Raw genomic sequence first — 12,381 nt, 5'->3', positions numbered from 1 at the left:
AAGCACACCAAAGTTTCCTTCCTTTGGTGGTTAAAGCTTTTTATGGGCATTTTGCTTCATTTCTCCAGCTTATTACTATGGGAAGAGGAAAAAAATCATTAAGCCACCAATTGGGGAAAATAACAACATGAAAAGTGGCCATGTCAAGCCAGCCAGACGCAGGAAAAGGCGGAAATCCATCTTTGTGCAGAAGAAAAGGAGATCATCAGCTGTTGATTCGAATGCTGCAGGCTCTGCAGAGGTATGTGTTGCACAGGGATAAATCAGCAGAAGCCCCTTGGTGCTTTTTTTTGTCCTTCATTCTGCATTTTCCTTATGTGGGGTTTCTTAGCACACCTAAACACTTCCATTTTCTATTTTGAATCCTTCCTTCTTTGCTACTCTGTTCTTCTAACATCAGATTGGTTTTATTGGGACACTTTGGGGATTTTTACCTTGTCCATTTTAGAGTTAGCAAACTCTAGATTTTTTGCTCCCACCTTCCTAATGCTCACTGACTAACATGCTACCTAATATTATATCTTTGTTTTCTTTTGCTTCCTTGTAAGCAGGCAGATTAGCCTGTTAGATGCTTTTCACAGCATCTACCAGATTCATGTCAAGTATGTCCAAATATTATGATAAATAAAAATAGCTCACGAGCCTTTGTGGTTTCAAGGAATTTTATTTTTTCATTAATTATTGGTAATATTTTTTGGCTAATAACATCAAGCAATAGTAGCTTTAGAAGCTTTAGAATACAGACAAATGGTTTGTGTCCCCAATAGAGGGTATTTGAGGCCTCAGTATGTTGTGTGATCTAACAGGATCTCAACTTCAGCAATGATTAGTGTCCAAATACAGTCTGGAGCAGAATTAGTTCTATGTGGATTGTTTCTGGGTGGTTTTCCCGTGATAGAAATAACAAAGTTCATGTGTGGTTTCCCTTCCTCAGCTGAGTACCAGTGATTGCAGCTTTGTGCAATGTGAAATAAAACTTATTTACCTCAATTCCCTCTGCTTGGGCTGGAGAGGGTTATTTTACACAGCTTTCAGTTGACTGCTTGCATCTTCATGGCTTGGTCCTCATTTAGTTGTAGTTCTGCTTCATTTCCTCAGATTATACCTGCTTCAAAGGAACTTAAACTTAAGCCTAAATCAACCATTACCCAAGTTTTTCAACCTGTCAGCTGATACAACTGTCTTTGTCTAAAACTGCTCCTTCACTCAAGACCTGAGCATGTGGCTTGGATGCATGCTCACACTTTGATCAGAGCTAAGCTGTCGAAGCCATTTGGGCAGTGTATGTTTATATAAAGTCGAAAATGTACAGTTTCCATCAGTTGGTGTGTGCTTGCAAGCTCGGTGTGACAGAAATAACGAGAAGCTGGTTTAATATCTTTTAAATGGAAATTTGTGCTTCCCCTTCAGCAGTTAGGTGTTGGGCTGAAAGCAGGGAAATATGGGTGAATTCTTCTCCCCTGAGTTTTACAGAAATGTCAGCTGAGAAATCAAGTATTTGATTTAGTACTTGTACATCAAATATTTTTAAATGGCACCAAAATTTCCTTCCTTTCAATACCAGTAGCACCCACGACACTTTGAATCAACATGAAGGTATAAATTTCAGCCTATTTCTGATCTTATTTCATCTCGAGCAACCTGAGTTTCATTTTATCCCTTTAGAATTTCCCATTTCCCCTCCTCCTGCTCATCTGCAGTGCCACGGGTTTTGAGGTACCAGCCCAACAGAGGAACATTTCATGCCAGATGAGTTATTGCTGTTGACCTTTAGTTGGAAGGAGAAAAAGGATTTTCCGTCGTGCATTTTTTTTTCCGTCTACATTTCGTAACAAATCTAAGTCGAGGGCTGATTTACTTAGCACTGTAATGAAAATGAGGTAATTGGGTTACAGTAAATGTCACCCTGGACCAGCGTGGTCACGGGCATGCAGTTTGACCCAGTACCTTTTGGTTTGCTGCTGGATTAATCTCCGAGCCTGGGCGCTGTTTCTCTGGCGCAGGAGAGCGAAGATGACGAGCCGGACGCGATGGAGGATGAGACGGGAAGTGAGGAGACCAGCTCGGAGCTCCGGGATGACCAGACGGACACGTCCTCGGCCGAGGTGCCCTCGGCCAGGCCCCGGCGAGCCGTCACCCTGCGGAGCGGCACCGAGTCGGACAGACCTCCTGCCACGGAGAGGGCCCGGCGGAGCCGGAGACCACAACCCCACTCCTACAGCGAGGCAGAGAAGTGCTCACAGGTCAAGGAAGTGAGTGTGTCCATAGGCTTCTTCCCCAATTAATAGCAGTATTCTTCCTAAGTTACCTGTCGCAGAATCACAGAATATGCTGAGTTGGAAGGGATCCACAGGGATCATCGAATCCAACCCTTAGCCCTGCACAGGACACCCCAAGAGTCACACCATGTGCCTGAGAGGATCAGCCAAATGCTTCTTGAACTCTGTCAGCCTTGGTGCTGTAAACACTGCCCTGGGGAGCCTGGTCAGTGCCCGACCACCTTCTGGAGGAAGAACCTTTTCCTAATATCCAACCTAACCCTGCCCTGACACAACTTCAGGCCATTCCCTGGGGTCCTGTCCCTGGTCCCCCCAGAGCAGAGATCAGGGCCTGCCCCTCCTCTTCCCCTCCCCAGGAAGCTGTAACTGCAGTGAGGTCTCCCCTCAGTCTCCTCTTCTCCAGCTGAACACACTGAGTGCCCTCAGCCACTCCTCACACATTTCCCCTCAAGGCCCTTCACCATCCTCGTTGCCCTCCTTTGGACACTCTCTAAGAGCTTAATACCTTTCTTAATATTGCAGTGACCAAAACTGCCAAAATATTCAAGGTGAGGCCACACAAGTGCAGTGCCAAACCTTCCTCATCTGAGGAGGGCAGCCCTGCTCTGGTTCTCCACACAAGATCGTTTGCTTTGTAAAAGCTTTTGGTTTTTTTGTTTGCAGGAAATTAAGCAAGAAGAGGAAGAGAAGCTTGTCCTGGACAGTAACCCATTGGAGTGGACTGTGACAGATGTTGTGAGGTTCATTAAACTCACCGACTGCGCACCCCTTGCCAAAATATTTCAGGAGCAGGTAGAAGTCTTTACGTAACTTGTCTCTTTGTGTCTGTGGTGTCCTTTCAAATCACAGCACATACCACCTTGATAGCTGGGCCTGGGCCTTTGGTAAAGGTATTATGACCAAACTTTAGATCTCTTCAGGCCATGTTATAGCACAGATTTTGGCAAGGCATGAAAACCCTTGGAAACTGGAGTCAGATCCTTGCCAGATCCTCAGAGAGACCAGAAACTCAATAGCCTGAGTCCTGAGCATGTTTAGATGTTTCATGCCAAGGTCCACAGTGCCATTCTGGTATCACATAGGTAAGCACCTCGGTGTAAAACAGGTAGTGGTTATCTGGTACATGGCAAACTTTCTCCTGGCCACATGGGTTCCACCCTGTTTTAAATTATTTACCTGGGAAGCAGAAAAATGCTGCTTGAACCCAAAACTGGCCTGAATTTTTTCATTAGCACCTAGCTGCCTTGAGTATGTAGACATCTAATTGCTACCTACATTCCTCTGAAGATTTTCCAGTCAGGCCCTTGGATGACCTGATTTTAGGAGATGCCAGTCATCTCCCCATTAAGCAGAAAGGTTTGTAGAAGCAGGAGCCAATACTCTTCATCTCAAGCCAGTGTGAATGGGTAAAATTTATATGGAAAGAGCCATTTCTTGGCTAATGAGTAGCAGCCACTGCTGAAAATGAAGGGCAGCGCTAGCAAATCATAGGAAGAAACAAGTGTGGCTAATTAGGCCATGGCTGATGGCAATCAGTGGTATGGCCAACTGCACATTGAACTGTCTCTGATTCTTCACCAAGAATAACTCTGTACCTGAGGCAACTGCCTTCGACTGGGAGAAGGTGAAGTGTGAGTCTAGAGCAAGGCTGAAACTCTCCATAGCAGGATGGTGTAGTCACTGTGTCACAGTGTGCTCCAACCATTTGTTAATAATCCTGGAATAACTCCAAGGCTTGAAAACCAACCATTCCTCTTCTTTGCCAGAGAGTTTTATAAGGACTTTAATCAAACACACATGACTGGAGCTTTTCCTTGTGAAGCTCTGGTGCAATGGGCTATGCCGTGAAGCTTGAGTGGAGGAAGAACCTTAGCCATGGACAGTCCTGATCAAAGCAGCATTTAAAGTGTCCAAATCCTCCTTGTGTGCAATTCTGACTAATCAGGGCTGTCCCGGGGAGTTTATGTGAGTTGCTGTGCATAGACTCTGATCCTCCCTAAGGAGTAAAAAGAAGTTTTGTAGCCTGCTTGTCTGCTTCTCAGTCCTTTAAAGAATAAAGAGGACTTGAGCTTCTTAATTAAGAAGGGGATCATAAAGCCAGGAGTAGTCCCCAGTAAAGTTGCTCATCTGGGGTGCTAGCTCATGGAATTTGGTGCATAGGGAAAGACATGACCTCCAGAGGTCCCTTCCAGTCTACACCATTTTGGGACATTGGAAGTTGCAAGGGCTCCAGGCAGTCCTGGCCCTTCTGTCTTGGTCATTCAGCAGCTGAAGTGGAACAAGGCAGGTCCTTTGTGGATCAGGGAACATGGCATGGAAGAAGTCAGAAATAAACCAGTGCTGAGCAAATCATGGGCCAGAGTTGTTGGGAGAATGGTCTGACTTGGCAGAGGGACCATCATAATTTTCTCCATTCAGCTGCCTCCTGTGTCTCCTGGTGTGCTCTCTGCAGCCTCCCCCCCATTTCAGTTCCTCAGGCATAAAATGGGACTGATCGGGTCTCCATGGACCCTGCAGGGTTTCTTTAGAAGGTGATCCCTCATTTCAGCAGCTGGCAGGCTTTTCCCAAACTGGAAGGTGAAAGAGCCTATGAAGACACACTAGACAACTTCTGGAAAAGCATGATGTATCCCTGAGAAAGGAGATGGGCAGCACCAAAGTGGGAGAAAAGGGCAGAGGACAACCTTTAATTTTTGGGGCAAACTTCCTCTCTTGCTTCTCCAAACTTGGTTATACTTTCTGCCCCAAGAGTCCACAAAAAAAGCCTCACATTTTCCCTGTCTTTTCTTTCCCAGGACATCGATGGCCAAGCCCTTCTGTTGCTGACACTGCCCACGGTGCAGGAGTGCATGGAGCTGAAGCTCGGTCCAGCCATCAAACTGTGCCACCAGATCGAGCGAGTAAAAGTTGCGTTCTATGCACAATATGCCAACTGACTGCACTTCTCCACTTCTTTCTGTCCTCCCTCTTGTTCCCGCTCTTTTCTAACATTTCAACCTGTTCAAGGGGTGTTTTTTTCCCCATATCCCTTTTCTTTTCCAAGAACGCGCCAAATTGGAAGCACTGGGAATTAATCGAAAGGGGGAAAAATACCCAAACATAAAGGAGAACTAGCAACAAATGGAACTAAGTCTTCTGTACTTGTAAAGCACACCGAGAGACTGCTGGCACCCCTCCTCAGGAGCCTCACCAACCTGTCACCCAGTGGTGCAGGGCCAGCACGGATCAGATGGTTTGTCGTCCTTAAAACAAACCTACTCGTGGCAGACACATCACCAAGGAGAAGGGTCAGACACTTCCAGATGGTGATGGTTTGTCTAAGCCAATTTCTGAACATGAACATTGATTTTGGCCAACTCTTGGCACACTTCTTTCATATTGAAATGTAAGTGATTGTAGCATTACCTGGGGTTTACTGCAGATTTGATCCTGGTGATCAATGGGCTTTGTTTTCTCCTGCCTCTCCAGTTTTACAAAAGGACAAAGTGTTACACCAGTCATCAGCTGTGTTATTCCTGAGTGATTTGTGAAACAGAACTCAACCCATGGTCTCTACAGGATCAGACAAAGATGCAGCAAACTGGCAGGGGTGACACAAGACCTGGTGGCACATCCTGAGCCACGCTGGCTCTGCACAATAAGCTGAATGTCTCTGTGATGGGATCTGTACAATGCTCCATTCTTGTACAGGAACATGAAGGCTTTCATAGTCAAGCCCATCCTTTTAAATGCAAGTCAGTTCAAAGACCAGTTTGAGCCCCACAGGGTGAAAAAAAAAAGGCTGTTCAGATTTAGTGATGAGATTGTTGAGGGAATACTGGTTTCATCTGCACCTTCATGAATCTGGTTGCAGAGTGGGAGTAAAAAGCCTCAGTCTTTTCAGGCTGTGTAACCACAGTGTTTAGGATCCAATCAAACATGGTCTATATTTGATGACTGGACCTGGTACTTAGTGCTGGTTTTTAGTTGACAAGGTAGTGATCACTCAGAGGTGGGACTCAATAATCTTGAAGGTATTTTCCAACCTTAATGGTTCTTATGGTTCTAATGGTTCCAACCTTAATGTCCAGTGCCACCTTGGCTAGTGAAACTGGGGGCTGGCTTCATGCCAAGCAGGGTAAAACACCAGAGAGAGTGAGGAAATGGGTTGGACACCCGGGGTTTCTGGTTTTATCCCATTTACTTTGCAGGGATATATGACACCATTAGTCACACCTGTTGAGCATGAATTTTCTTTAACTCAGCAGAGGTTGGTGGCATCACAGAGATGAGAAGTTCTCCCAAAAAACCAAACTGGGATCATGCCAGAATTTTACTCTAACTTTAAGGTGCAAATGAATCCCACCCTTCAAAAGTGGTTCATGCTGTTTTAGCCTGTTTTTGTAGGAAACCACTGTCACTGGCAGACTTTTGTTCTCACGCCATAAACAGACCCCTGTTCCCTGGCCTCAGGGAAATCAGCTTGGAAATTATATACACAGGTCTGTTACAGTGCCCTAATGCCAAAGCCCACTCAGTGAAAACCTCTTCAGAAAGAAATGTCACTTCTAGCCCTAAATCTGAAACCAGTGCCTATGGCCAGATAACCCTCACCTCAAGCACATCCCGTATAGAGGCAGCAGACTTGGATCAGAGGGTCCTGCTGACCATCCTGTGCTCAGAAGAACTTGCTGACCAACACCAGGCTGAAGCTGCTGCATTCTCCCTCATCAGTTTTCCTTCTTAAATTCTCTGGAGTGAAGGGGGAACCTTCAGAAATAAATGTTCTGGACTACACTGGAATCTGCCCCAGAGAATATGTTAAGAAATATTGACTCTGTTTGTCGTGTATCTGAATTTCCTGATTTGCCACTGAGGAATGTGATGGGTGGAAGTGCTGCAGGCTGGGCCAGATCCTGCCAACTCTTGAGACTTCATCAGAATTTTTTTTACATGAGAGATCAGCAGGACTGGATCTATTCTCAGCTGTTGCTTTGTACTGAAGGTCTTGTTCAAGTTTTAGCCAACTCAAGGGAGTAGCAGTTGCCTCTGCATCAAATGGTGTTTTTTTGTTTCTCAGAAATCCAGGAATAAGGTTCTGTAGTGGGGCAGACATTAAAAAACTGGGTTTCAGACTGGATTTCCTACTGACAGTAGCAGAGAAATGTGTCAATGCAACTGGTTTGATAAGCACTTTGGACCCCTCTCAGGGTCCCCTAAAAATGTTGCTCCTTGTTTCATCTCTGAAGACAAAAGGATTGGAGCCAGAAAAATGAGAGCACAGCTGAGAAGATCAGGGAGGGTGCTTCTCCCAGCTCCTCCTTCCTTCAGCCCAGTTCTGGTGTTACATCTGTCAGCAGGAGAGAATTCTGTCGGGAGAACTGGCGTGTGAGGACATTTCAAGGAAGGGAAGCAGAATGGCTGTTTGTTAAACAGCATCCCAGCACCGATCCTTTACTTGCCACATCCACCTTCTTCAGAGCATCCTTTGCTGCTCCGATGTTCTTGGAGTTTCTTGCCTCTGGGATTTGTCAAGAGACATTTAACGCTTTCTGGGACACGTTGCAAAAATGTCATTTTTTTTCTCCGTCAGCCTTGTAACTGTAGATATTCCTGTGGCAGCTAATTACTCATGGAGGCAAAACTGGGGAGCAGACAGACACAGACTCTGAGAGCAACCAGCTCTGATGTTGGCTGGGTAGGGAATGGGTGAAGCACTGAGCCGAGAACATGGGAATCTTTACTGATTGTTCAGGGAAGCGAAATCATATTTAAAACTCACCTATTAAACAACAAAAAAAAGAGTTCTAATTTTATCTTGCGCCGCTCTTTTATTTCCTCAGTTTTCTTTGTCCTCACAATTTGTCTTTCAGTTCATTGTTCTTCGTTGTCACCTTGTTTATCACTCTCTGTCCTTTCAGAGAAGCTGATAACCTGAAATCTTTATGTTAAAGTTACCTTGGGTGGTAAATGCTTTATTATTTCTTTTTAGTCTACAGGTTGGGAAGAAATGTGGGATTGGGGTACTGCTGTCTGTTGCACTGATGGCTTTCAAGAAAAACTGGAGCTGAGTTACTTGGGCAGTTTCTTACACAAGTGGAAAGTGGATGATGTGTAGTTTAGCTGGACAAGTATACTTGGATTGAGCAGAGATCAGAAGGAACTAATTACTCTTGCCTGGACTTCATTTCAATTCTGGAACATTAGTAAGGCTTTGGAGTAATGTACTTCAAAGGAAATGAGGGAAACCTGATCTTCCTAGGGTAAAATATCACTTTACTTTGCAATATAGAAGTATAAACCACTGGAAGTGTGGGGTTTTTTGGTCCAGACCTGGTTCTAAGTTAAATTTTCAGAGCTGGTGCAACTTCACAGATACACTAATATTAGACAGTGGTGAAGCCACATCTTCTCCCCTCCCTGTTCTGAATTTGGCATCTAGGCCTGAAGTTTATTGTGTTATCAGCTGCTAAAGGCCACAGCTGTGAAGTGCTGAACTGAAGATTATCCAAGGCCATTGCCCAAGGGCTGGAGAGCAACTCTGCTGTTCTTCTTGGGCTATTGGATGCTGAACTGCAGCACATTCACACAGACCACTTTGCTCCCACAAGAAGGGTGTGCAGGCACCTGTTACTGCTCTCTCTTCAGGCACACGACCAAGGATGGTCATTTCTGGAAGAAGAGCAGGGGGTTGAAGAGTGTGTGGTACCTGCCCATCCTCATCTGCACTGGCTCCTTTCGAGCTTGCACTGTCAGGTTGAACAGATCTGTGGGCAGGTCCCTGCTCCATTCCCAATCCTTTCAGCACTTAACTTGACAGAATCAGCTAATTCCCAGTTTTCAGGCCCAAAGCACTTGTTCCTGAAATTGGATTAAAGCATTAACTTAGGGAATGTCCATGATTCCCTGGCTGGCTGTCCTGACTTCCTCCTGCTCTTGTGGATGCTCCTCTGCCACCTTGAGGAAAAATGCTCTCTTTGGTTTCAGGGCACTTTTTCCTTTTTCAACCCCAAAACACAGCTCCCATCCACACTCCCATTTTTTTCTTCAATGCCAGGAAGACTAAACCCTGGCTTTTTCTACCTCTCAGAGGCATGATGGCCTCTCAGCTCTGAGAAGGATTTCAGGGTCTCCAGCTCCACCGTGTTAACCACGTACCGTAACCCTTGATAGTTTGGTCCTGTGGGGTGCAGAAACCTCCTAAAAATGCTGGGTTCCCTCAGGAAACACCAAAATCCAGGCTGATGGTTGCACACCCTGTCCTTAGTGAAGCATCTTGCAGATGCACATCCTAGCTGAGATGGCCTGACCCACTGACAGAGGTATCTGGATGTCTGTTAGGATTTGCAAAGTTTCTCAGTAAGTTAGACACCTAAAGCCCCTTTAATATTTCACTGTGGGCAAACAGCTAATTTGCCTTAATCTGGAGAGTCACCATTCCTTGGCTTTAACCTTCAGCCTTTTGCAGTCCCCAGTCCTGTGGTTTGGAGCAAACACCAGCTCAGCTTTTTGAAGACAAACCAGGCAGTGCTGGGCTACCGTGATCGACATTTAGTCACCTGAAAAGCCTGCCTTGGTCTTTGCAGGGCACAAAATTGAATGTGGCAGAGCTGCTGTGCCACCTCAGTGTTTTAGAAGCTCTGTACAATCAGGCCACTTCAAATACTTTTTGCTTTTCTGGTGCAGTGTGTCTGGAAAATGATGAACTCAGACTGTTCCTCTCATTTCCAAATTCAAGTGCCAAAAGAGAAGAACATGCTGCAACTGAACACTATTAAAACCAGCTTTATTACACGTGGATAAATTTAGTCTCAAGGGCTCCATTTTGGTGCTAAGAAAAGTCATGCTGTATTTTCCATTGCTTGGGATTACAAAGCTGATTCCCTTCTCCAGGAAATATTTTTCTGTAATCTGCAATGTCTTGAACATTAGGATTTTTTTTTTTAACTTGTGACTGTACACTTTTTAGCTCAGATACACTCAACAAATACCCCGTCACCCCCAGTCATGTGAGTTTTGGAGACATTTTATACATTATATTTATGTAAAAACTCTTTCAAAATGTAGATGCACGTATATTTTCCCCTCAGTAATATTATTCATCTCATCAGCTGACCCAAAACTAAAGGAATCTGTTACTCAGGATTTGATCCAGAAATAACTGAGGTTAGTGTTAGGGCCCTCAGAAATGGGTGGGCTGTGGGACCAAGTCTTCACCATTTTTTTTCACTTAAAATTCAAAAAACCTGCACTTAATTATCAGAAAATTGAAATGCCTCCTGCTCCTAGTAGGCAGAAATTCAGCTGCAGTCTGCCAGACTTCACAAGAGAGGGCTTGTGTCCTTAGGTGCTCATGAACTCCCAGTAAAGGAGCAGAAGCTTTTAATATTCTCATTTATACTTTGGTACAGTACCCCAGCAAGAAGTATAAATGATCTTAATGGCTGCCTATAGAATATGAGCCAGTCATCAAAGATGAGGGTTTTACAGCCCAGCAGTCCTTTAAATGTCAGCTGTCCTGCAGAAGAAGAGTGGTTGTGCAGTGGTTTGGTGCCATGCACGGGAATTCTCTCACAGGGGACACGTGAACTGCACAAACCCAGCATGGGTCGTAGTTTTAAATGCTTGTGGCCTTTCTTTCTTTTAGTCTTTTATGTTAATTTTTGCAATGAAGAAGGTAGGTCTTGATGACTGCCAAGGATGTGGGAGAGGGGAGGGCGGGATTTAGGAAGGAGAGAGGTATCTTTTCTGGAGAGGGACCTCTCACAACAGAGAAGCACAGCTGAGGCCCATGAGCATCGTTCCTGGAAGCTTTTCTTTTTCACAGCAAAGATGTTTTGAGTCCCTAAAGGGGCCAGGTGAGAGGAAGGAAAGAAGCTGGCTATAGACTCAGAGCTACAATGCTGAAAGGTTCATATTTTGCTTTCCCAGTGGAGATGCAGAAATTTGGTTCAGATGTCTCCAGGCCCCTTAGCTGGATAGTAGGGAAAATCAGCCTTGCTTCATTGTACCTGACTCCTGAGTGTCTGCTGAGTTTTGGGGGCTGAAGAACCTCCTCTTGCACCTTTCAGACCTCCATAGGAGATACTGGGCTAACGTCTGAGCTCTGTCCCATAGGAAGAGGCGACAGTGCCCTGAGTTCAGGTTGTGAGTCTACAAAATACTCTGTATTAGGATGTAACAGGATGAAAATGCTCATTCCCAAGGCACCCTACCTGCTTGTGGTTGCTCCAGTCTCACTGGGGATTATGGACATATAAATGTTCATAATTTATACATTATAAATAAATGTATGCATCAAATTTCCCAATCCCTGTTCTGCCAAACCTGGTCAGGATGTGCCAACACATGCAGTTATTCCAGAAGCCTTCACCTGTGTAGTCCAACAGAGGTGAAAGTCTTAAGTGCAGGCTTTGAGGGGAGTTGAGTGTTTTCATGTACCATGGTAGGAGAAGGCAAGCACTTGAACCCTCCTGTTTCTTATGGAATGGCAGAAATTTTTTCCACAACCAGCAGTTTATGGTCCTTTCGTGGTGATGCACGTTGGAAACCCTTGAATTGTTTTGAATTCCAGTTTGTACTGAAAGTCTAACTTACAATTTGTGTACATAAATCCCTTTGGTGTGTTACAAATATGTATGTGTGTGTATATATATGTATATATATGTGTGTGTATATGTATGTGTATATATATATATACATATAAATCAATCAATGCTGGTGTTTTTACTTTTTAAAGTTCACAGGGCAAAGGGCATGTTGTTAGTTTGCTGTAAGATTCTATTCTGTATATATGTTTTCATGTAAATAAGTGAAAATCTATATTCAGAGTTATATTTTAATTTTTATTCAGAATTAAATAAATCCCCTTTTTACTTGAAACAGTTGTAAGCTACGTTGTTAATAAAGTAAGAATAAACCATCTGTCTCTCCAGCGTAGTTTTTTGTTTAACTGGGCTGTATTTTGATGTATCTGTGTGCTCTGCGTAGTCCACACAAAGGCCTGATGAATGTGCCCAAGCTGCCTGGACCAGAGTCTTCCCTCACTAAACTCCCAGACCTCAGGGAGGTACAGCACAGACTCCCTGGCTCAGCACTCCATAAATGCCAAGCCTCAGGGTTT

The 12,381-nt window shown here is 44.6% G+C and overlaps 1 protein-coding gene across 1 annotated transcript in view; it reads left to right on the top strand.

Annotated features, from left to right (window-relative positions):
- The window catches only part of SFMBT2 (Scm like with four mbt domains 2), a 122,590-nt gene extending 110,410 nt beyond the window's left edge, over window positions 1-12,180 (top strand). The window contains 4 exon segments of the mRNA XM_032688517.1: window positions 69-241; window positions 2,004-2,252; window positions 2,943-3,071; window positions 5,075-12,180. Of these exon segments, the coding sequence (XP_032544408.1) occupies window positions 69-241; window positions 2,004-2,252; window positions 2,943-3,071; window positions 5,075-5,215 (692 nt within the window). The 3' untranslated portion in view covers window positions 5,216-12,180.
- The last annotated feature ends 201 nt before the right edge of the window (window positions 12,181-12,381 follow it).

The sequence above is a fragment of the Chiroxiphia lanceolata genome, chromosome 5, assembly GCF_009829145.1.
Source record: "Chiroxiphia lanceolata isolate bChiLan1 chromosome 5, bChiLan1.pri, whole genome shotgun sequence".
NCBI classification, from domain to species: domain Eukaryota; kingdom Metazoa; phylum Chordata; class Aves; order Passeriformes; family Pipridae; genus Chiroxiphia; species Chiroxiphia lanceolata.
Note: the sequence above shows the minus strand (reverse complement) of the source record. Positions and strands in the feature narration are given on the sequence as shown.